The 25,059-nt window shown below is 32.6% G+C and overlaps 1 protein-coding gene across 2 annotated transcripts; it reads right to left on the reverse strand.

The window, feature by feature from the left end:
* Positions 1–12,780: 12,780 nt before the first annotated feature.
* Positions 12,781–23,981, reverse strand: PAS1 (FKBP-type peptidyl-prolyl cis-trans isomerase family protein). 2 transcript variants are annotated; one of them, XR_838935.1, is made up of 21 exons: positions 23,654–23,981; positions 23,468–23,552; positions 23,275–23,344; positions 23,014–23,111; positions 22,539–22,661; positions 22,003–22,035; positions 21,238–21,296; positions 21,066–21,150; positions 20,632–20,787; positions 19,126–19,183; positions 16,362–16,510; positions 16,179–16,276; positions 15,985–16,054; positions 15,608–15,667; positions 15,391–15,447; positions 14,834–14,902; positions 14,656–14,733; positions 13,886–13,987; positions 13,736–13,807; positions 13,291–13,648; positions 12,781–12,929 (listed from the first exon to the last, which is right to left on the reverse strand). XR_838935.1 is itself a non-coding variant. In XM_011001748.1 (20 exons), exons 1-20 carry the CDS (start codon positions 23,728–23,730, stop codon positions 13,379–13,381), a joined length of 1,869 nt encoding a protein of 622 aa, XP_011000050.1. In that variant the 5' UTR covers positions 23,731–23,981; the 3' UTR covers positions 13,140–13,378. The 2 variants fall into 2 exon arrangements, 1 of the variants encoding a protein (XP_011000050.1); XM_011001748.1 differs by lacking the exon at positions 12,781–12,929 and having other exon boundaries at positions 13,140–13,648.
* Positions 23,982–25,059: the final 1,078 nt, after the last annotated feature.

The following is a 25,059-nucleotide window of genomic DNA, read 5'->3' on the forward strand; positions in this document are numbered from 1 at the left end:
TACGTACATTTCGCAAAACCTGTGAAAATTATCAAAATGTGGGATTTATTTCAAAACACAGAGTCTTTAGATAATCTTCTATTGACTCTTAAGTCTCATCATAATCAAAATAAGCATCGTGACATTCAAGACTTATGAACCCACTTTATAAAGAACATGCTTGGCATAGTCTTGGAAATCTGACAAAAAAAAAACCCTGTTTGCTAGTTTTTAATAAACCTTGATAGGAAGCCTATCCTCGACCCATAAAGGGCGTTTAAGCCATTCTTGAACGTAAAACCAAAGGAAGATGTGAGTCACAATCACAACTACTGGTACATATACATGCTTTTTCAAAATAAATAAATAAAAAGAGAGAGTGTGTGAGAGAGAGACTCCAGCTAGCCTATATATAGGTGGTATGATTACCTTTTTAATTTTTCATCTATAAAATCCTCTCTTCATTCCTTTCATTTCTACTCAACCCATACATTCAACAAATATAGAAGTGTGTAGAAATGGCAAGTTCCTCAAGTCATCACTTCCTTTCATTTCTACTCAACCCACACGTTCAACAAATACAGAAGTGTGTAGAAATGACAAGTTCCTCAGGTCATCATATAAGAAATATTTGTGTTTTTGGTGGATTTAATCATGAGAAAGAAAAGTAGTTTTTAGAATCAGCAAATCATCTTGATCAGGTACTAGCTGAAAGAAAGATTCATTTAGTGTATAGGGAGGCAGTCTTGGGTTAATGAGAGGTGTGTTAATAGTTGTAATTTTAGGAGATAGTCAAGTTTTGGGGGTCGTCTCCGAAGCTTTAACACAAAGGGATATAATTGAAAAAACAATTGGAGAACTACTGGTCTCCATAATGTCTGCTCAAATAAATACAATGTTTAACCATGTTGATGTCTTCATTGCCTTACCAAGCAACCTGGGCACATTGGAAGAGATCTTTCATATTTCTTCTTGGGCCCAACTGCACATTCACCATAAACCCATAGGTCTGTTAAATATTAATGGTTATTATGATAAGTTTTTGTCTTTTCTTGATCATATTGTGGAACTAAAAGTTTTAACATCTTTTTCATGACAAATCATAATCTCTATTATTGCTACTGAAAAATTGATTGAACAACTATAATCTTTCATTCCTATAATTAATCCCTCCATGAGTCGCATAAATTGCTTATCTATGAAAAGTTGTAAAAAGCTTAGATTGGATTTGAGTCTTTATTTATAAATCTTTATGTCTTTTACTTTTATTATTATGTTTTGTTATTTCTTATATTTGTTTAAGTGTGTTTCAGGTTTGTAAGTATTTGTTATTTCAGGTGATGTCTTTTATACTCTATCTTTCTACTTTAGGACATTAAGAACAATGTCTCATTTTGGTTTGGAGAGAGGGTAATAGTTGATAAAAAAACAAAAAAAAATAAGTAACTATGTTTTTTATTTCATAAAACATGTGCATAATTGTTGTTACTAGGATGGCACAATAAAGGAGCTCTTTTGTTAAAGTGACTCTTGAAACACATCTTAGTAACCATTCTTCACAAGGTCTATTATAATACTTCTTGAAATATTCAGGTTTACAAACTCTCACATTATTATCACTTAATTCTGCTCATACACTCATTTAACATATATTAGTAAATCTTAATTTTTACACACACATTTTAGCATATGATTGTGGGTTGCACATTGATTATTACATTATTTATGTTCTTTTGTTAAAGGTAACAACTAAGGGAAAGGGATAGTATATAATATGAAAAAAAGAAGAAAAAATGATGATAATAAAAATGTAGATAAGTTTGATTTCGTAGCCTCCCTAACCTAAGCAATTAAGCCCGAAGGGGTGTTTTAACACCTAATACCCTAAAGTCAACTGACTTGGGAGCTATTGGCCCAACGCTTGTTACATGGGTTGAGGAGAAAAGCTTAAGGGAATCAAACATTGCACTATCTACATATCAGTATCTGCGACCCGAGTTACTAAGCTCGTAGGGGTGTCTTAACACCTAATGCCCTAAGACCAACTGGTCTGGGAGTCATTAGCTGAAAGCTCGTTACATGGGTTAAAGATGCATGATGTTTTTAAAGTATATGTATATAGAGTTAAAAAAAAAAAAAAAGACAAAAATAGTAATCCCAACCCAAGGAAGTTAACCTTAAACATTAGAACAAAAATTTTGTTTTCTTCCAAGAAAAGCCCCATAATTATGTGTTGATACATTGAGCACAAAAGAAAGGTTTATTAATATCTTGTTAAGAGGTATTGAGCAGATATATAAATTTAATGAGAGTTTGTTTATCTGGATAGACTAATGGAAGTTAAATGATGAATACCTTGCTTTGTGAAATTTGCAAATTTGTTTTCTATTTTAACGCTTTGATTACTAGGGACTAGTAATAAGCTGGTTGGGGGGTGTGATTAGTACTTAAAAGTGCATTTTTATCATGGTTTTATATCATCATTTTGCACTTGAAGTATCAATAACTCCTTAACTAAAATATGTTTTATAATAATGTATCTAATAATATAAGATACCTATAATTTATGGTAAATGTCTATTTTTAATGCAGGCCTATCACATAAATGAAAGGATTGATTGATGACTTGAAGAACTTAAATTGCAAGGATAAAGAGATGGCCAAACTTAGAAAAGAGATGTCGGTGCAATCCAAACCGGAACACTGTTCGGTAATTGGGTCATATCTGGAGCTACAGATCTCAGATTTAGGTCCAATTTATATGGATGGAAAGGTAAGACATAGGCCTACAACTTTCATATGGAGCCCAAGATCTAAAAAGGCCATTATCAAGTCCAAATTGTAGCAACAACAAAGACTTGTTCTTGTAGTTGTTGTATTATTATTTTTTATAATTTATACGATTAATCTCCCTATGGTTCGGCCCTAGTCTAGTAGAGTTATTTTTTACTTCAACACTCCTGCACTTGAGAAAAGAGATCGATTTTTTGGTCATGTCACTAACTATTACACTAATCTAGTGGAGTAGAGGCCTCTCAATGATAGCATTGTATAGGAAATGGATCATAAAGGTCTGTTGGAGAGTTACACAACTGGGTGTAGTCCCTATAGTGACAGTTAACCCTACTACCCCCACTGTTGACCCGTCTATCTCGATAAGGGGTGTTAGCACTAGAGTCATTTTGGAGGCATCTATACACTAAGCTATCATTATCCACAAGGATCTTATGGACCCTATGACCCTTTATAAGCATGAAAATCACCAAGGCATCTTTATATGGGTGTTTAATCCCTTGTTCATGAGGAGGGGTAAAGATGATGGGTCTATGCTAAGAACTTTCTTGACCCATTGTCACTAGAACTTGATCTTCCAGCCTTGTTCTCTTATTATTAGTGATGCCTACATTGGTAGATGAGCCTTCTAGTATGACAAGGACCTTTGAAAGTGTTGGTCTTTGTTGTATTGCTTCACTTCCATCCCCTTCTTGAGGTGGATCCTTTTGTAGGAATTGTCTAAGATATCTCTATGTCAAAAGTATCTCCACTTCTTTCTTAAGAGCATAATAGTCCTTAGTGTTATGTCCCTTCTCTCTATAAAATTGCACATGCTTCTTGCAGAACTTAAAGCTGGGATTGGGCTTTAAGGGAGGAGGATGTTGAAGTAGGTTTTGACCCTTTAAGGTTATGTCAATCTCTGTGTAACCAATATGTACAAGAGTGTAAACTCTTTAGGTCCTATTAGGTTGTTCCCTAAAGGGCCCCTTCTTTTTAACATTTCGTTGTCTAATAGGGCAACAATTCCTATTAAGGGGTTCAACTCTGACCCACTCTCTATAGATCTGAAAGGAGCCTTTATGAGTAGCTAGGGCTTCCTCCATTCTTATATGGCTCTCAATCATCTGCTTCACCCTTATGATAGTTATGTATTGTAGTAGGTGGAGCTATTTTCACAACTCTTCGCTTCCTCTTTTATCAAAGCCTTATAGGTTATGGGTTCCAACAGGTCTTCCCCCTGAAGCATTTCTTCATTAAATCTCCTCATATATGCTTAGGTGGAATTCTTCTCATCTTGGGTAACTCCAAATAGCTTTGTGGAGCTTTTTTTCATAGGAATGTTGGTGTTGAAATGTGGAACTAGTTTAGCACACAAATCTTAGAAGCTCAGGACAAACCAAAGCTTTAGCTTATTGTACCATATCCTCACATTCCCTCTAAATATAAGGGGTAATATGACATCGCTATCATAGATGACCAGCTCAAGGCTCCCACCTCACATTTTGGATATGCTCCCGAGGGCCTGTAAATCCATCATAGCTATTCAAGTTCATCTTTGTGGATAGATACTCCTTTAGAACCTTGGCTTCAAGGACTTTCTTAGACAAAAAGGAACCTTCCACCTAATATTGGTGGTCAAGTTAGTGATGCCATGAGTTCTCCTTAACTCTTCTTTTGTGTAGTTCTCGGTGTAAGTCAGATGAGCTGGAGAAATTTAGCATGAAACAGCGAGAATGATGACTTTTTTCTCTCCCACGGTGGCTAGTATGGACTTTATGAGAGTGTTCACTTCTAATTACTGGTCTCTGGACGATAAGGGTCCTTTGTGGCTTAGGTTGTAAGTTATGTCCTGGGACATCGCGAGCTAGTTAAGGATGAACCGTGAGTTGTCCTCTTGATTTGATGATCTCTTTAAAGAGCAAACATATCTGCTCAACCATCTTCTCAATATGAGGTTGGGTAGATGTACCATAAGCAATGTTGGCATCTATGATATCCCTTGATATGTATGGATTTGCCATATTAGTGTAATAGATGGAATAACATCAAAACTTAGTTTCTTGCTAGAGAAGTAATTAGTTTTTTGTAAAAGTCCCCAAAAACATCGCCAACAGATGAGGATACATCAATGATAGGGAATATTCTGGAATGAATTATTCCTTAAAATCCTTGCATGTCATTCATAATGTGTTCTATGACCTTCACTTTCAAAATGCAATGACTTCTTCTTTAATGGGAATCTTCAAAAGTTTTAAATTTTCTCTTCAATGAATACCTGAGGGTGTTAATAGGGATCCTTTGATGATCAAGTTAGTATAATATATTTTTTATGGCAAAAAGATATTAATAAAGGTACTAATAAACTTTTAAGAAGATAGAGATGAAGAAGGAGAAGAAAATGAAAAAGTATGAAAATAAGAGAAGAATTATGTTTGTCTCAAAGTATAAGGTTTTGAACCCTTTTTATATATTCCTATTTTCTTTTATATTACCTGGCTTAACATGTTTCTTACAACTTAGGAGGGGTGGAGATGTAATTTCATAATAATAAAATAAAATTATTCTATTATTCGAGTCATCACATCTAATTAATAGAAGAATGGATCGCTTATTCATATTTAATGGGATGCGATGGATATCATAATTACTAGCTCAGGTCCGATGGGAGGCTTAGTATGGAGTTACCTTTTAGCTATACACTAAACCTAAAGGAGTCAGGTTTAACTCATACGCTAAACCCAAGAAGAATTAGGTTAGCTTGTAACCGCACCCAAGAATGGTTAGGGGCAGGCACACCATAGCCCAATATGAAGTTGGGCACGGATGCATCCTTGACCCAACATGGAGTTGGGCACGGACTCACCATAGCCCAACATGAAGTTGAACATGAACACGTTCTGACCCAACTTGAAGTTGGGCAGAGATAAATCATGACCTAAATTAGAGTTGAGTGTGGACGTGTGCACGATCAAAGAGTTGATATCTTATCCCAAGTGCAGGAGTGTCAAAGTAAAATAACCCGGCAAGACCGGGGTCGAACCACAGGGAGGTGAATTATATAAATTACAAATAAAGAAAAAGAGTTGAAGAAAACATTTAAAGCTCATGTTGAGTTTATATTATACCTATTCTAACACCATTAGAGAAACCTTTTCACCTTGACATAATTAACTTAGCTAAACATTAAGAAGGAGAAAAACACAAATAAACAATATAAGAACATAAACATAATATAAGCTAACTAAGTATAGGAAAGGAAATGAAAGAGCATAAACAAGAGATTACTATAGCATAAAAGAAAACTTGAACATTACAAAGATGTAGAGAGAAAGCAAGAAGATAACTTTGATCTGAAAATTAATATGACTAAATACATGGACAATGCCTCCTTTTATAGGCTAAGTTTCAGAACTATTGATTGATTGAAGAATTGGTGGGCATCCATTGATTTGGTGGCTGGTTTTTGACATTAATGGCTGCTGGTTTTTTGTTATTGTGGGCTGATTTTTGATATTGTTGGCTGGCCAAAACGTCATTGCTCACATCAGAATTATAGCCAACTGAATTGTGGAATCTGTGGGCAATTGTCTCAGCTTTCCATAAAAAAAAACCAGAGCTCATTTGGACTTCTAGAACTCAAGATATGAGCCAAAAACCGAATAGTGCTTGAGCTGCAGGACAGCTTCCGACGTCTTCGTTGTTGCTAAGATTTGGGCTTGAAAACGGCAGAACTGAGTCTTTGACTTCATATGAAAGTTGTAGGTCTATGTCTTACCTTTCCATCGATATAAAATGGACCTAAATCTGATATCTACAGCTCCAGATATGATCAAATTACTGAACGGTGTTCGAGTTTGGAATGCACCAGCAACACTTTGCTAAGTTTGGCCTTCTTTTTATCCTTTCAATTTCAATCCTTAAACTCATCAATCAATCCTTTTATTTATGTGATAGACCTGCATTTAGGATGAACATTTACCACTAATTAAAGGTATATTATATTTTTAGACTTGCTAATATAAAACATGTTTTTGTTAGGGAATTTAATGATACTTTAGGTGCAATATGATGACATAAATCCTTAATGATAATGCATTTTTAAGTACTAATCAACGTGTCCTTACCAAACTTAAAGTTGGGCACAGGAACACCATGGCCTAACTTAGGTTTGGACAAGGACACACCCCTACCCAACTTAAAGTTAGGCATAAACACGTCATAGCCTAAAGAGTTGGGCATGGGTACGTCATGGTCATGGCCCAATAAGAAGTGGAGCACCAAAAAGACATAACCTCATTTTAGGTTATGACTTTCATGTGATGGTCTTTAAATAGAAGAGGTTTTTAGAAAATCATGGCCCATCACAAATCAAAGTTATAGAGAAAACTCTCAAGTATGTCAATTAATTCTAAGATAAAAAAAAAAAAAAACAATCACAAGCATACAAATTAGTTTAACTAATATATCCTAGGCAAACAAGAACTATATACAATAATAATAATAGTAATAATAATAATAATAATAATAAACAAGAATTAAAAAAAAATTATAAAGCTATATTTTTTTAAATAGAAACAATCTAGCTTGATTTGTGACTTGAATTGTTCAAAAAACTTTGGAAGTGGATTCTTAGAATAGATGTTGGTTGATCTTAAGTATAATCTTTGATAGCTTCTCGATCTTCACTAAATTATTTTGCTGTTTTCAATTGTTATTCATTTTTTTTAATTTTTTTGATGATCGATTTATATCCCTTTTATTTTTCTTTTAAGTTTTAATTTCTAGATACTAAATATAAAAAAAAATCTAAATTTAGCATATATAAAACAAGTTCTATAAGTTTTAAAATCATATATGAAAATCAACACACCCAACAAGTTTTTTAAGTCTATGTATGGTATACATCCTACAAAAGGGTAGATGAAAATAAAAGGTAATGTTTTTTGTTGTTGTAAAGAGATGGTTATGTTTGATGTTTTACATAAATAAAGAAAATAATTAATTGGCATGTCGTATATTATTATTTTATTATTCACTTTTCTAAAATGCCTCCTTAATTTTATGTTTCTTGCAAATGAGTTTTAAATAGAAATAACATTGGAAACATAACTTAATATTTCAGTCAATTAAAAGAAAAAATTGTGGCAGAATTATCCAAATATTTCTTCATTTTTATCTCTATTAAATATGTGATTGGTAATACGGTATAAAATACTTTCATAAAATTATTTTTTAATTTAATATACATGAAATTAAGTTTTTGATTTTTAATATATACACATCAAAAAAAATTAAAAAAATTAATTTAATATTTTTTAAATGAAAATACTTTAAAAAAAAATACAAAAATAAACCTCCCTTGAATTCCAACCTGCAACCACCAACCACCAACTTCCACACTCCAACCACCAATTTGACTGTCCAGCTCCTAGTCCCTGCCCAGCCTCATAATGACTCTAATCTTTGCCTACAAATAGAGAGTAATCAAAGAGTGTGAGAACTGAGCAACATGTGAGAGAGAGAAGATACAGAGAGCTAGGTTTGGGTTTATATTATTCACTTCTCTAACCGACTTGGAAACCATGTAAATTAATCTGCTTGTCTGTGTTTGCTTCAAGTCAGTGTGCACACCAAAAACAAGACGACAATCTTTCTTTTTGGGATGAAAAGATTACCAACTTTAATTATATAAATATTCCAATAATCATCACAAGCAATTACTGAGAATTAAGATACAAGGTCAAATTACCAGTAGAAATTAAAACCAACAATCTAACGAAACTATTTGATCCAACCGACTAGTAATTAAGATAATATTACTGAAGGTTCGAGACGTAAAGGAGCAAAAGCCTATGATCTCGAACCAAAGTATTAGAAGGTGGGCACGTGGCATCATTCTTTTTTCTTTTTCTTTTTCTGGACCTCCCAATTCCAGTACTAACATCCTCATTTCCTGCTCACTTTCGTCCAAGGATTGCTTCCGAATGCATCATTGCATATAGCTTATATTTTTAAAACAAGCTGAATCACAAAAGTGAAAGCATAAAATCTCTGCTGCGAAGAATTGAAGTACATAGAAGATAATTATAATCCTTTCTGAAAGAAAGAAACTTGTAGAAGTGGCACACAATTAGTGTATATTAGTTTAGTGAACATATGATGTTACATGTAGTGATAATTTTATTTATGTAAATTGTATTTATTATTAATAAAGATTTTTATTATATTTAATAATTAATTATATTTGGTTAATGAATATAGGGTAAAGATAAAATTATAGAATAAAAATATTTTGCATTGGAAATTATATAATTGTTATAAAATGAAATTCTTATTGTATTAAAATATTATTTCTAAATGTTCATGGTTAATATTCTAGTAAAATTTATTATTAATTAGAGTTGTTGAAACTGACGAATAATATATTCCTTTCTCTATAAAAAGAAGTAGTTACTAATATAAATTGAAGTATGAGAGATACATGAAACTGATATGTTAATACTCGTCAAATGGTATATATATTGAAATAGTTAATCAATTTTTCATAACACTTTGAAATATCTTCAAGAATACCAATGTCAAAGATTCTTGACATTATTAGCTTTCATATTAGGAATAGCTAATCAAGTTTCATGAAATTATCGATATCAACATCGCCTATCAATATCATTAACTATTTGTCATTAACTATTTTTTAACCCAAATAGTTAATCAAGTTTGGTATCTCTTATTCTTTGGAATAGTCATGCAGATGTTATTAAACTTTATTAAGCTTCTCATACTTGAGACTAGCTAATCAAATTCAAAAAGCAATTAACAATGAAGTTCATTAATATAGTTCATTATTCCTAACCAAACAAATTAGTCAAGTATGTTTTCATTTCTCATTTATTTCATTGGATTGATTCTTCTTTTGGCAACATCAACATGTATACAATCCAAGAATTAAATAGATTTTCAAGATTACAGATATTTAATAAGGGTATAGGTATAGAAAACCTACCTGTTTTAAAAGCTCGTCTCGCACTCCCTTACTATTGTTATGCCCCTCCCATGGTCCCTCTTGAATTCGCAAGCATAACACATTATTTATTACTAAAGTTACTTTCCATATAATAATAATAACAACGACAATGTTGACTACCTTTTTACAATTGTTTCATTTACATTTGTGTTCCCAATACATTCCTTAAGATTATATTTCATTATCAAATCATAAATTCAATTTTAAATATAGCTTATTTTCTTTTGAACACCAAGACACGGCACTACATATTTTTTAAAGGGAAGGAAACTTGATTCTACACCTAACATGACTCAATTTCCTGTTTTGACAACTTGTCGAAACTGCTAGCAGAGGTTGCAACTCAACCTCTCCTTAAATATTAATCTATATCTAAAGTTCTAGAGCTCTAAATTAAATAAGGTTAAATTTGTTGTAAAGTTAACATCCTGGATTATAACTTCTTTGAGAAACTTTTTCAAAATGTTATTATTTTTAGGCCCGAATCCTCTCTAGAATAAGGGTGATAAATCTATCCAATTTTCATCAATGGTTTAAATAAACCTTTAATTATCTCCATTTCCCCTATTATCTTAAAACAACTATTTCTATATTATATCCATAGTAACCTTCCTAAATATGACCTTTCAAGTACCATTTAAGCTAATTTGCCTTTTTTGTATAAAATGATTGAGAACTATTTTAAAAAACATATACATCATCGAATTCCATGTTTCTTCTACATTTCATAACTCCTCTTAAGAAAAGTTATAGGCTATACATATGACCAATAAACTCATTTCTACATCACGTAACACATGCATTCGACCTAAGAAGTTCCCTACTATCAAGTTATCATGCTTCCTTTATTAGTAAACTTTCTAACATATTTAATTTACTCATCATTAACATATGAAATCTTAAAACTCCTTCTCCCCCTTATCAAAACTTAGCCTCAGGGAACCAAGCATTCCCTTCTCCTTCTTATGCAATTATTTATATTATTTAGTCATTGTTCATAGTATAACACATCACAAAGACTTTATAAAGAAAATCAAATTTTATTTTCCCTTGTTCAATCCCCAAATGGTTGACCACTTTTGTTTCTTTGGCTATTGATTTTTCTTTGGTATTTTTAGTAATGACAAATGAATTTTATAAAAAAGATAATTTTGCCTGTAAAAGCAAGTTATATGGTTTTATTTGTGAGAAATAAATGATAATTTTACTATTCAAATCCATAATAAATTATAAGCGCGTGTATAGTGAATTACTCATCTCTTTTAGCTTTTATTTTAACTAGTTCATTTTTTTTTATCAATTTTAGTGCATATTATCTAAATAAAAAAATATTTAATTATGTTATTTCTCTTTTATAAAGAATTTCAATATAAATTAAATAAGAAAAGGTAAATCCATATATTATATCACATGATAAACCACTTATTATTACTAAAAGCTCTTATTATAAGAAAATTTAGGAGGGGATAATATAAAATTTTCAAGGGAAATAATTTAATAATTTATATAATTATAGTGATCAAAATAAACTTTAGGGGTGCTCCTGCCCTTATTGAGTCCTATAATAATTTTTTATATTACTAAGTTACTATATGTCGTGCATTTTTTAAAAGTATTATGTATCCCGTTACCAAACAAAACTTAAGATATGGTTTCTCAATCAAAGTTATTACTTTTTTATTTCTATTTTTAATTAGAAAGGAAAAATTGTATTGTAGATTGAATTTTTTATTTTTTCAATCATATTTAATTTATTTTTTCTTTTATAAAGATAAGAAGAAAATGATTTTCATATTTAAAAATTATTTCTTTTTATTTTTTACTACAATTGTGCATGTATCAATCATATATTTATTCAATTTTGTTGACTAAATGTTCACTCTAACTGAAAAATCACATTGTAGATATTATATGACATACAATGAGACAATCAAATAAAAAATATGTGAAAAAATATCAAAAAGGGAAGAATTATAAGCAAAATCCAAATTTAGTATATATTAATGTTTATTGTTATCAATTATGTTTATGGATGATGTGTTGATATTGCTCCTATATATATATATATAGTGTTTATTTGGGAATAGGATAAAGATTGTATTTCAAAGTATTTTTTGCTCAAAATCATATTAAAATAATATTTTTTTATTTTTTTAAAAAAATTATTTTTAATATCTGCACATCAAAATGATTCAAAATACTAAAAAATAATTTTAAGTAAAGAAAATCTAAATTTTAAGTAAATGATGTTTTAGTTGCAATACCAAACACGTATATAAAACTCATATTTTGCATAAAGAAAATAGTTTTACCGTATAGGATTTTGTGGATTTTAAATTTTTAGTTTGTGACTTAGTTTACAAATTTTATTTTTACTATTGGGATTCAAAGTATGTTTGGAAAAGCGGTTGAAATCGTGTTCCCTCAAATTTTGGAAAAAACAATTTGCTAAAAATTATTTATTTATGTTTTTAGATTATTTTAATGTACTTATCTCAAAATTAATTTTAAAAAAATAAAAATTATATATTATTTTAATATATTTTTAAATAAAAAATTTTAAATAATAATTACTACCACAATATTAAATAGACTCTCAAATCCGCCAAGCTTTGAACCGGTTGCATAATGTACCCTGAAAACCACATTCTACATAGGAGCTTCTTCTTTCTTTCTTTCCCCCCCTACAAGTATCACCATGAAGGAAGGAGTTTTCTACTCTAGTACTAATTTATCAACTTAACTTGTTTGAGTTAGAAAGTTTATCGAATCAAACAGGAAAAGGAAAAAAAAGTAGATATTTATATAAGAATATAAATTTTTGTCAGAATTTCAAAAAATAACTGACAATTGGACTTGAATTTCTTTTGTAACCACTTTCTCTTATATTTGTAATAAATGAACGTGTTCTATTGGTTGAACTTCAAAACTCAACAATATTAAGCTGTAAAACAAGACCAAGGTAGATTCTTCAAAGATAAAGAAAACGATAATTTTTTTTAGAAGAAAAGCCATTCTCTATTGGTTTTGAACAGAACCCATGAAACCCCACTTGGAAAGTTTGTGCTGCTTGCTATAGAACTCGAAATTGAAAATCTTATTTGAATACAATCTAGACTTCAATCTTTACCTTTTGATCCTCCATTTAGCGCTGCAACATAATGCCAAAAATTGTTAGAGAAACTAAAGAAAAAGAGGCGGAGAAAATAAGAAAATTTTAACCCATAGTTTTTTTTTAAAAGATGACCCGACTTCAAAGCAGAACGAAATTATACAAGGGCATTAGATGCAAAATTGCGTTTGAAAAAGCAATGCAAAATTGTATTTTTCAAAATTTTGAAATTTTACAAAAAATGGAACGCGACCGGACACGACAGGAACGCTATTAACAACATTGGATCTTATGTCCATTAGTATGTTTTTGTCTGTCTCAACATTGATTTATATCATCATAAACGGTAACCCAAAATATGAATTTCTTTGTGAAGCTACAATGATAGTGGTATATGAACCTTCTTTGATGTGTTTTTTACTTTCAAAGTCAGATTTTTTCCAGCCTGTGACAAAAATAATGCTGATTCGGCCATCCCTACAGCTTTGTCACAATATCGTACATCTTTGAAGCCCGAGAGCTGAAAACAATCTTCTACCAGTTGGCCACAGGAGGGAGAACAATCCTTCTCTAGGTGCATCGGCCACATCTTCACCATCCTCTGTGTCAGCCCCATTTGAATCCTCCTGGTCACCATTCTTCTGATTTTCACCTGTACTCTGCTCTTCTCCTCTGTCGTCAGTTCCAGCATCTGCAATTTCCCCTGGCTTCTTGTCAAATAGTCCTTTAAATTGTCTCCGTGCCTTCTTCTCGACATCCTGCTCATCAAATGGACAAGCAGAAAGACATGAATTGTGTATGTCCATCTCAAATTGCGAATAGAATTTGGTTGCACATTAACCCACCTGCTGCTTCTGCTTCAGTTTTTTAAGAGCTGCTGTTGCATCAGGTTCAGATGATTTGTCGACTTTCAACATCTGACATCCAGAAGCATATTCAGACGATGGATGTCAAAGAATTAGAAGTTTGCATTAAAGAAGAACTACAGGTGCTACCATTTCAAAATCACTTCTTGCTTCCTCAAAATCTCCAACTTCCATGTAGGCCATTCCACGGCGATAGAGGGCCTTGACGTGTGCAGGATTTGCTTCCAGAACCTGCAGGATTTATCAGCAATGAACATCAACATCCAGACTCTGAAGGATGGCAATGGACTTCAAGATAAGTTAACTACTACGCATCCATTGAAAAGCAAGCTATGTTTTTTTGGTTTCCCACTTTCCAGATAGGGGAACTTTTCTGCACAATTGCCTCATTGGCATCTGTATTTTTTCAAAGTGCTCGTCCTAGGAACCTATGCAGGATAATATGAGACAAGAACATCATATATCATCCTATGGCATGCTCTCTTACGGCTAGCTGATAGCCACCTCAATGCTCAACCCCAAAACAAGTCGTAAGCAATTAATGTGGGGCTAGGAATTGACCAGCAGCTTCCTGCACAAAGTGTGCTGCCACAAGGAGTTTGGACCCTATCATGTTATACAAAAGCTGGATACCTAGTGTATTGCCAGTTGTGCTTCAAATGAAATTCCTCATCAGAAAGACTTACAAAGCCCCCCTTGAACCCCAGTAACGGATTTCAATTAATAATATATAATCGATGCCCAACATAATCAGTCTTCTCACCCAAATCCAATAAACTAAAGCAGGAACATCAATGACATCTTTTTCACAGCATTTTACTCCTTACACTCTAGTAGAGGCTCTTGCTAGACAAGATTTCCATGTAAGAAAACAGAAACTATTTGAATTAAACACATACCTTATTGCATGTCTCAATGGACTTTCTGCATTCCCCTAATTTGAGGTGGCATGCAGCGACATTTAGATTTAACAAATTCTTCAAACATACAAGAAAGAAAATGAAAGCATCAAGTGAGAGATGGAAAAATATATTTGATAGTGATTCTTTTCCTACACTGAAGGGGTAAAAAGCTTACTCTTGTATTCAGGAAAACTTTCCCTTCCTCGTCATCTTGTGGATTAACATGATTAAATTCTCGAAGAACCTGTTGAACAGTTTTTCATGATGTTATACGAGGACTTGAAAGGTTCACAAATGCAACTCAGACATTTATGAGCACAAAACCTTTGAATAAATCAGAATAAAAGACTTTTATCTTGAGAAGCAAATTTTGACGACTAGGAAAGATAATTTTAGCAAAACTAAATTGCAGGTCCTGGCACTTTCATAATTAACAATTTTCCAGATAAGAACACATTCAATATCTAAATATATAATTCAGTTTGATGACCAATTGAAAAACAAACTTGATTTCATGTACGTCACCAACTGGGAAATGTGATTGCTTGCTAGCCTAAACATATAGATACTGAATTTCAAAATACTGATTATAACATGACAATGCCAGCAAATGGCTACATGCAGTGTGGTGGAAATAAATCCAGAGTAATAAAAGAAGGGAACACAAGAATTTGAATGGCAATGTTAATGCTCACGATGTGAGATGAATGTAGTTAGGAGAGAGCACATTACCTTCTCATATTTTGCCTTAGCAAGCTCAAACTTTCCTTCTTTGAAAAGCCTGTTTCCCTGAAGATCAAGGAGATCATCACAGTTTCCAGATCATAATACACAAATTTACACCCCAGACAACCAATTCATATCATTGAAACAAATTGCTATAACTGGAACATATCCAAATTGCCAGTAAAGTCAGCACAATTAACAAACATGAACTAAGTACACATACTGTGGTTCTGATCTTCTCTGCTTCATCCATTACACCCTGAAAGTCCAAACCAGTCCAATCCTGAAAAAAGGATCCATGATATAAATAGGAGAGAAATTCATAATCCTCAAACATGAATTTTAAATAAGTATCTTCAGTGACTTGAAGCTCAATCAACTGACACAAATACATTCATGGTAGTTTCCTATGTGATTCCAAGTTCACCTCAATCAATTTCGAATACAGAAAACACTATAGAGCCAAAAGCAGACTGCAGTGGCAAGCCATAGACAAAGTAATTAGCAAAGTTAATAAAGACACAACACTAACTATAGGTGTTTAAAAGAGTTCATCAAGCAGCATTTCCACTAAACTTCTACGAGAAAACATTCAGTTACCTTCGGCATCTCAAAACCAAGAAGCTCAATTTCCCATTCAATATGAGCACCTTCAGGAACATTTGCAGGTCTAATTATATAGGAAGGGAAAACTTGGTCAGAAAGTAGTTAAAGTAATGATGATGTCGATAGCAATACAAAAAGTGCCTGTGATTTATGCGGTATTTGCGGCACAATAGATCTCAAAAAGTAACCTGGTAAACTTGTCATATGCGTAGTCAGGAGGGCAAGTAACAAGAGCTACCTCTCCAGGAAGCATTAAGCGCACGCACATTTCAAAACCTTCAGGCACCTACAAACAAAATTCAGTCATTTGTTATTCCCCTAAACAACCAATTCATAAAAACTTATTTCATCCTTTACACAAGAGAACTCACAAGCCCTTCTCCAGAGCTGAACTCCAAAGGCTGACCATCATTATCAATTCTTGTATCAATGAAGACTGTCTTTTCTTCATTAAGCAGCATACCCTTGTAATGAACGCGTAGTAGACTGTCCTGAAGTGGGCAGTCCATAGGAAACTCACCTAAATTTTCAGAGCAATTAGAAATCTATATTTTAGCATGCATGATTTTGATAATTGCAAACCGAAAGCAGTTAAATAAATGGATAGACACTTGCAAAAGAAGCTAGGACTAAATAAGAAAAAGGGAGTTGGAATGAAAGAGGTGAAAGTGCCCTAATTATATGGAGCTTCAAAAACAAGTGGAGACATACTGCATTTCTGGATTTCATTGCGCTTTACAAGCAAATAACAAGAATCATCATCTTAATTTCAAGTATAATCTTTGATGTTCCTGATTAAATAAACAAAAAGGAAAATTGCATCCTATCCTTTATGCTTTCCAAATAACCCAAAGCTTAAAGGGTTGGACTTTACAATTAAGTTTTTCAAACATAACATAGTTTCAATCAATCTGAACTGATTGCAACCAAAATCCATTGCTTTGTCCATGGAAATCCAGGTAGAGCTTGCATGAAGGTCTCCTTGACCCTTAAAAGGGTTAATTACCTGCGTCATCCCTATATTATGGTGATTTGATAAATTGAGTCCCTCTACTATTAATCTGATAAATTAAGTCCCTCTACAATGTTTTCCATTTAAATTAGAATCCTCCATCCAAGACGCCGTTAGCAAGTACTACTTGAGCCTTTAGATATTTGAAACCTATCCAGATTTACCAAATTTGACATCTTCTTTTTCAAAAAAAAGAAAAAGAAAAAGGAAGCATGACTACATTTAAAAATTAAAAAAAAAAACTCTGCCACTTTTCTAGCAATCACACAAGCTAGACAACACTGCCCCCTTCCTTTCTGTATCCCCTTCTCTTCATTTGCATTTTTCCTTTTTCTTTCTTATTTATAAATCTACCAAGAAACATGAGATAATACAAAACCCCCTAAAGAAACAAAAACAAGAGATGATAATCCTCATGAAAAGTAAGGCCATTTTAGGGACAATTCACTGAAAAAGCACTAGGCTTCTCTTGTATAACCATTACAACTTTATTTATTTCTCCAAATCACTAAAAACGCTTGAGGATTTGAGTATTTTTAATTTCTTCAGTTTTCCTTTTCAAAAGCAAAACTGTTGGGAAAACAAAGACTATCAGATCTACATTTAGCCACCAACACTTTCTTCATGCTATTTTTATATATTTATCCCAATCTAGTTGTGGAGAGGAGTACTTGGGTCAAATAAGAGATAAAATCAATACGGATTTAAAATTGAGTGGTACACATAATTTTTTCATAATCATTTTAAGTAGAAAATTATGATCTCAATGCCACTGAGTTTAGTGTACGCAAGTGAGGAAAATCTGGCTTTCATTAGAAGTTAGATTCACTGATGTTGGAATATATGTACCATTGAGATTTTTGTAACCTAAAAATGTGTTTCTATTTATCATTGAAGTTCCCCAAAAAAATCTCTTGAGAAAAAGAAGGTGGTGGTCTCCACCACCATTGATCTCCCTCTTTGTAATATTCAACGCCATAAACAGCCAACATTTCACAATCCAAGAATGCACAAATCCAACAAGCCTTTCTACATGCACAAAATCAAGATCTTCAATTATATGCAGGAAATCTCTCTTTTTAATTTTGGTCAAGAATTATTTAGTTTAAATTCTACAGAATTTTGTCTCAATAGGGGTGATGAGGTTTTAAGGTTTTATTAATTTTCATTTTAAAAAAAACATTTTAAATATAAAGAAAATTAAGAAATGTAGATTTCATTTTTTAAGCTTTTTTCTGCTACAGCATGACACATCAAAAGCATCTGCTTAGGGTCAGATTGGACTCTCTCTTTTGGCCCATGCTTGCCCCGAACGCCTGATTCCGAGCTCTCTAAATCATTATGAGGTCAGTTAGGGGTCTAGCCAGCTCTAACCCTAGGATAGGACCTTGTCCAGGAACCAACTTCTTTCTATTGCAGCATAATGAGAACAGATGCAACACAAATAGAATGACAGCACATTATTCTTAATGGTGTAAGGGATTGAGGGTCGTAAATTTTAATGGAATGCATAGTAGAGGGACTCCGTTAATCATATTATTAGAATAACTTCATTAATCAAACACCACAGTAGAGGAGTCAACTGTAATTAACCTAACCCTAAAAGAGAACAGAAAAAACAACAAGAGAGAGAGAATCATCAGAACCCAGACACTGTCCAGTAACTGTTGGTGCAAATTTTGACACTTTTATTCTGCAGGATAGAATGAAAATTGCACTCGTAATGGAATTATTGAGAAAGATTTTAGAACACCGACAAGATGCACCAGAATACCAGTAAAAGGCATGCATGCACATCAAGGGAGAGCACATTAATAGAGACCCTGTATAGCAAACAAAGATAGAAAACAGCTTTAAAGTGTTCCCCTTTTACATATTGAAAATTTAATAAAATAAGGAACTACACAATTATACCCTGAAAAAAGTGGTTTAGAAGTTTCCAAAATGATTTCTCAGATATAGAATCTAATTACATGATTCTCTCACAGCATCCATGTATTTTTCATACAGTCCAGATATCAGAAAATTGGAGAAGAGAAAATAATAGAATCAAGCAACACATAAATACGGATGCATGCACCAACAAATCAATAGCATTTTTTAAATAAACTCTGAATCCACACCTTTTCCATCACGAAGCCGACGCTTTATCAAGCGTCCATCTCCAAGCATGTCCCTTACCTGTCAACATTAAGTTAAGAGAGTTAAACAGCACCACCAGGAACTTCATCAAGGAAGAAAATGCAGTTTTTGACGAAAAGAAAAAAAGAATAAAAACCACAGCATAATAATATACAATCCTGACTTGAAAAGGCCAATGCCTATCTAACAGTTTACCTCAGGAACAAATTAAAAGCTTCAACGTATATTTCAAGTGTGTGCATATATCCATTCATCATTAATCACTTAAATTGTGGACAAATCTGAATGAGGATAAGCTAATCAACACATATATACAGCAACAAAGCCCCTCCTCTAGTACCATCAAGGCTCCCCCTATAAAGTAACCAACTAACCATACAGGAAAGGGCAAACTAAACACATATTGCAGCTCATCTCATGACCATATTCAAACCTGAGTAAAATGAAAGCATGTACACAAGAAAATTGAACATGATATAAGATATATAGTGCAGCATATATATGATAATTAAAGGAAGAAAATCAATCCCTGGGACTAGCCCCCATATAAACAAAGTGATGACACAGCATATTTCACATGAATTGGAATTTTAGCTAACTAAATTATCTGGTGCAATCATCAAAAAATCCCTCATCAATAAACAAACCTATATTTTTAAAGAGTAAATTTATTGCTCAGATTGCTCTTTGGATTAGGATTTCCTATTTCAGAGTTTTCCATGTTTTATGAAAGGCTTTCAATTGCATGTTCCATATGCAACAAGAATTACAGTTAATCTCTCCAAATAGAACATAGAACTAGGTTGCTTTTGTGCAAAAAAGAATTTCTCTTGTGACAGAGAGGAAACTACAGACGTTACATGGTGAGCATTTGTACTTTCATGAAAGGAATGGGTGTGATAAAATTTTGCGATTGTTTGTGGGCAGTTTCCTGGAGATTTTCTTTTAAAGGATAATGGCACAAATGCGAGTATTATCTCGGTTATGTGGGTTTGGAAAATGTTAACCCACCTTAAACTCGGTGTCCTCTCTTCTAATATTATAAGGATTTGTGCAATCATAAAGTAACATTTAAGATGGCAGCAGAAAAGTTAGCATACAAATGGACTATCAATTATGATTTGCAACGAGGAAAAGATGCTGGATAAGAAAGCAACTGAAAGAGAAAAATAGAAAAGGGAGAACAAGCAAAGAAATACTGCAAGGCTCAAAAGTTATTAATCAAAAAGGCTCTCTCTAGATAAATAATGTCGGGTCCAGTATGGGCACTAAAAACAAAAAATATCATGGGCAACAGGAATTCCTAAACAGTAAACATTAATTGAACTACTACGTAGAAAATACAGTAAATTCCTAATCACTAGTACTTTAGTAGGAAATACACTAAATCCTACAAAATAAAAACATAACAACCAAAAGTTACAAATAATCAAAACAATGATTCTCAAAGAAATGCTTTGCTCTCCATCAATAAGAAATTTTCTGACCTGCGTGAAATGGATAAGCTCTACTTCGAACTGAACTTCCTCAACACCTGCCACGGACATGAGCGGAGATTCAGTCAAGTACTGATTGGTAACATATATTACAGCCTTCTCTTCTCGTGTCATAGTTCCCATTCCCATCTCAAGACCTTTAGGTACCTAATATAGTCAGAAATAATCATAAATACCTTTAGGTACCTAATGCAAAATATTTTAAGAAAATGCAAATAACTTCTCTTCTTTCAATAGTTTAGATTATTGAGCTCAAGAAATCAGCATGATGTGCTAGGGAATAAGAACTGGGGCAGAAAGATGTGAAACTGATGAAACATATTGCCACTGAAGATGAAAATACTAAGTATTTTATTAGACATGAAAAACCAAGAATATCAAAGAAAAAAATAGTATATTAAAGTGGAGCAGAACGCATCACCAACCTCAGATTTTCCAATAGTAAAGAAATAAGGTTCTCCTTGTTTGGGGGATAGAATTACTTTGTCATCTCCTGTCTTGGCAGAAATCCTGGAAATATATCACATTTCTTGTAAGGACTTCATATGAACAAAAATCCAAAAGAATAAGAAAGGGGATTTTTGGACAAGTTTCTACCAAGCTTTTACTTCATATGGTTCTCTTGGCGACTCCCAACCCTGCCCTTCATCTATTACCTATCCATGTAAGTTGTCAATTAACTATGAAATAAATTTTAAATCGGAAAACAAAATAGGACAGATAAATACTGACTGTAAAAGACACATTACTCCATTTAACAAATGTCCACCTCATTAGCATCTTCTTAGTGTTACATGCATCTGAGTCCCCCAATTATTTCAATGCCATATCATTGCTTCCCACCTCCTATGTTTTCCTTCTCTATAAGGACAACAGTTTTTAATAGTTGTTTGGCATCACTATATAGCATATCAAAATTATTCACTTCTACATTCGTGGGGTTTGTCAAGGTGTAGGGAGTGATGGACATTTACAACTATTCTCATTATACTATAAAGGGAAACTACTTGACCAAATTCAATATTTAATATTCACATGGTGCTCTCATAAATATAACAAATGTATCTTTGCAATCTCCTATGAATTTAATCCTATGCACTAAGACTTTTCAATATGAAAGCAAATGACAGTACCATGACTTCACAATATTCCCTCTAACCAAAGATAAGGACCCAAACCATGATTCATATTCGCAAAAAGTTAGCATGATACATATTAATTTATCAAAATGAATTAATTAAAATTTTAATTATCTAAAACTACTTCAATCGATGCACATAGCACAATTATAAACTTCCCCATATATCACTCATGGTATCCATCACATGTATCTCGTGCAACAGTTAAGTATATTTTCAGTACCTTCTTTATGACTCCTAAATCATCACTGACAACCTGGTAATCAGCACAAACACAATTCAAGATTAGAATTAAGGATAGATCAAATGAGATAAGATTTAACAAGTCTTGTTCCTTTTAACTTAAACTTCAAAACATTTTCAGAAAATGAAAGGTAAAAAAAAAAAAAACTAGAAAAGGTTGTAGAGAAGATATTTTAGTGGGCTCTCCCTTCTTTCAGAATCTATAATCAAGAAAAAAAAAAAAAAAACTAGAACAGGTTGTAGAGAAGATATTTTAGTGTGCTCTCCCTTCTTTCAGAATCTATAATCAACCATTGTTAACTTTAAGATATATTGGTGTATAAATGCATTAAATCTTAAGTGTAAGAATCACAAACCTCCAAGGATCTTGGATTGCATTTCAATTAACAGTAACACAAGGCATCATGAAATATCATATAGAAATAATATAACGGAAAAATAATCATGAGAAAAAAATATTCAGCATTGCCAAAAAGTTACAAAATAAAATGATAGCATTTAGAATAAAAGCCTTGCCTTGACTTTCGAAAAGTCTATCATCTCAATCTCAAAATGAAGTTCATCATCCCTTGGAAAGCTACTTGGAGGTGAAACTGGACAGTCCTCCTCAGAATAATGCATTTGAGGTTTCATTTTGAACTGAAACAGGAGGTTTGAAGAAAGAAAACATGAAAATTCAGCATAGTTAAATGATAGGATTATCTTTTTCAACACCCTCTATCCCATGCTTTTATAGGTAAAAGTGAAAATTAAATAGATTAAACAAACTGAATGAAATTAAACAATTAAATAAATGGTCTCTCATATATTGATAGAGGATGCCCACTTCATTTTACTTGTTGTGCATGTAATTCTTTTTTCTTCTCATTTTTCTTTTTTCTTCTTTCTTTCATCAAACATGTGCTTGCAAGGGGAAAAAACAAATGTGCATGATGAAACGAGTGCACGCACGCACACACAATGTTGTATGGAAAATGAGGAAGCTCAATACCATTGCAACTTCACCCCTCAACATTGTTGGAAGCCCTTCAAGTAATCCTAATAACATCTTGCTTTTTCCCAAAACCTGTCGTATTGGAGTGCCCTTGCCTGCGAGTCAAGCAAAACATTCACTTTAATACGATGACTAGATGACTCAAGGCATTTACTTGAGGCCTAATTGTCAAATTTAGTCATTCTATTAAATAAAAATGAAGACAATTAAAACTCCTCCAGAACTTCAACACATATATCACTCAATCCATAACCTCACCTCCATATTCTGATCTTGTAGACTCAACAACAACTCCAGCTAAGGTCCTAACAGTGCAATGATATATGACCTGCAAAATGCTTATAAGAAAAAACAACCTAGTAACTGAAATTCAGCAACTAAACCAACCAACGCACTACACTATTACACACAAACACGAAGCATGATTAAAACAGGAAGGAAAGAAAGTAACCTGATCACCATCAGATGGTCTCGCATCACCTCCACCTGGTCTAATTTCAGCTTTCATTAAACTTCCAGGCACAATTTTCTTTCTCCTGAGTAACAAAATTAACAAAATCAAAACAGAACAAAACAAGTCTTCACCTAATTCATTAGCTATTGATTAAGCATTAAAAAAGTGAAGGCATATATTGACCTCTTCTCGGTCTCGGTAGGCTCTTTATTCTTCTTCTGTGGCACATATTCTTGCGCCGTACCGTCCTCCGCAGCCATGTCTGATCCCGGACTTCGAAGACTCGAAGCTGAGCAATGGAATAACAAGCAGACTGACTAAACCCTAGCAGAACTTACAGTGGTAAATGAACTGAATTGCACTGATCGAAATGCAATATGTCCTGATTTCTAGAAGAATCTGTGACTGATTGACCTCAGGTCGTTATCTTCGAAGGTGAAGGTCGATGGAGGAGTTGGAAATTAGTCAGAGCGTTTGGTCAAGTTTTTGGGTAAATTTCATTTTCACCTCTATAGATTAATCGATGTTCCATTTCCATCCCAATTTCTTGAACTTTAGCATGCTAGGGTGTTCACGTGCTGGATTTCTATTATATCCATCTTATTTATAGTTATATTCAAAACTAATATTTACATCTTGTATTAAATGTCAAATTTATAGGTATTATACATATATTTAAGTTATTCATTACCTCAATGTTAATATATATTATATTTAATAATTAAATTATAAATATTTTACATGTACATATTATTAATATATATATTTCAAGTTAAATTTTACAATATCTATATTCTCGAATTTTAGATATTTATTCTCAATCCTAAATATTAATTATTTAAAAAAAAAATATCTATCGATATTAATTGTTATCTTGTTAGTAATATAGATCTTTTAATGTATAATAAATTTAATTTAATATGTTTATTTTTATAAAATATTTTATAAATAATACTTTATTTACAAAATTATCCGATAATTTTAATAATAACAACAACAACCACCGCTTTATTATCATGATACATCATTGTTATTTTACTATCATCCTAATTTTATATAAATACTTATTAAATATTGTTATGATATTTCACGTAGAAACTCTGAAATAACTCAAAAATATAAACAAATTGAAAAGTAGGTTACCTAAATCGCCAACGATAAGATACCAAGGATTCCAAAAGAACTCGTGTTGTTGGATCACGCGAGATGCGTTTCACGGTCCTTTGTAGCTGCAACTACCACGAGCCAAAGCATCAGCCAGAGGTGCCTGCTGTGAGCACATATATGATATTATAACTATAATTATAATTGTAAAATTGTGTTTGTTTAAGAGATACGTGGCATGGCGTTACGTGTCTCATTAAAAAGCCTGTATTACATGTTTTTAGTAAGCAAGCAACATGCCTCCTGAACATAAATGCTAGTAAAATAGAAAAGCTCTCAAATCTGTTTTTACTATAAAGTTGCCAAATGAGCCAAAAGGTTCTTAACTAAGGAAAGTGAGAGTATTTACAGAGAAAGAACGAGGTATCACAGATTCCATTGAAGCAAATTGTTTTGCTAATATAATTCCTCGTTTTCTGATTTTT

This window comes from Populus euphratica, unplaced genomic scaffold (genome assembly GCF_000495115.2).
Source record: "Populus euphratica unplaced genomic scaffold, PopEup_1.0 scaffold167.1, whole genome shotgun sequence".
Taxonomy (NCBI): domain Eukaryota; kingdom Viridiplantae; phylum Streptophyta; class Magnoliopsida; order Malpighiales; family Salicaceae; genus Populus; species Populus euphratica.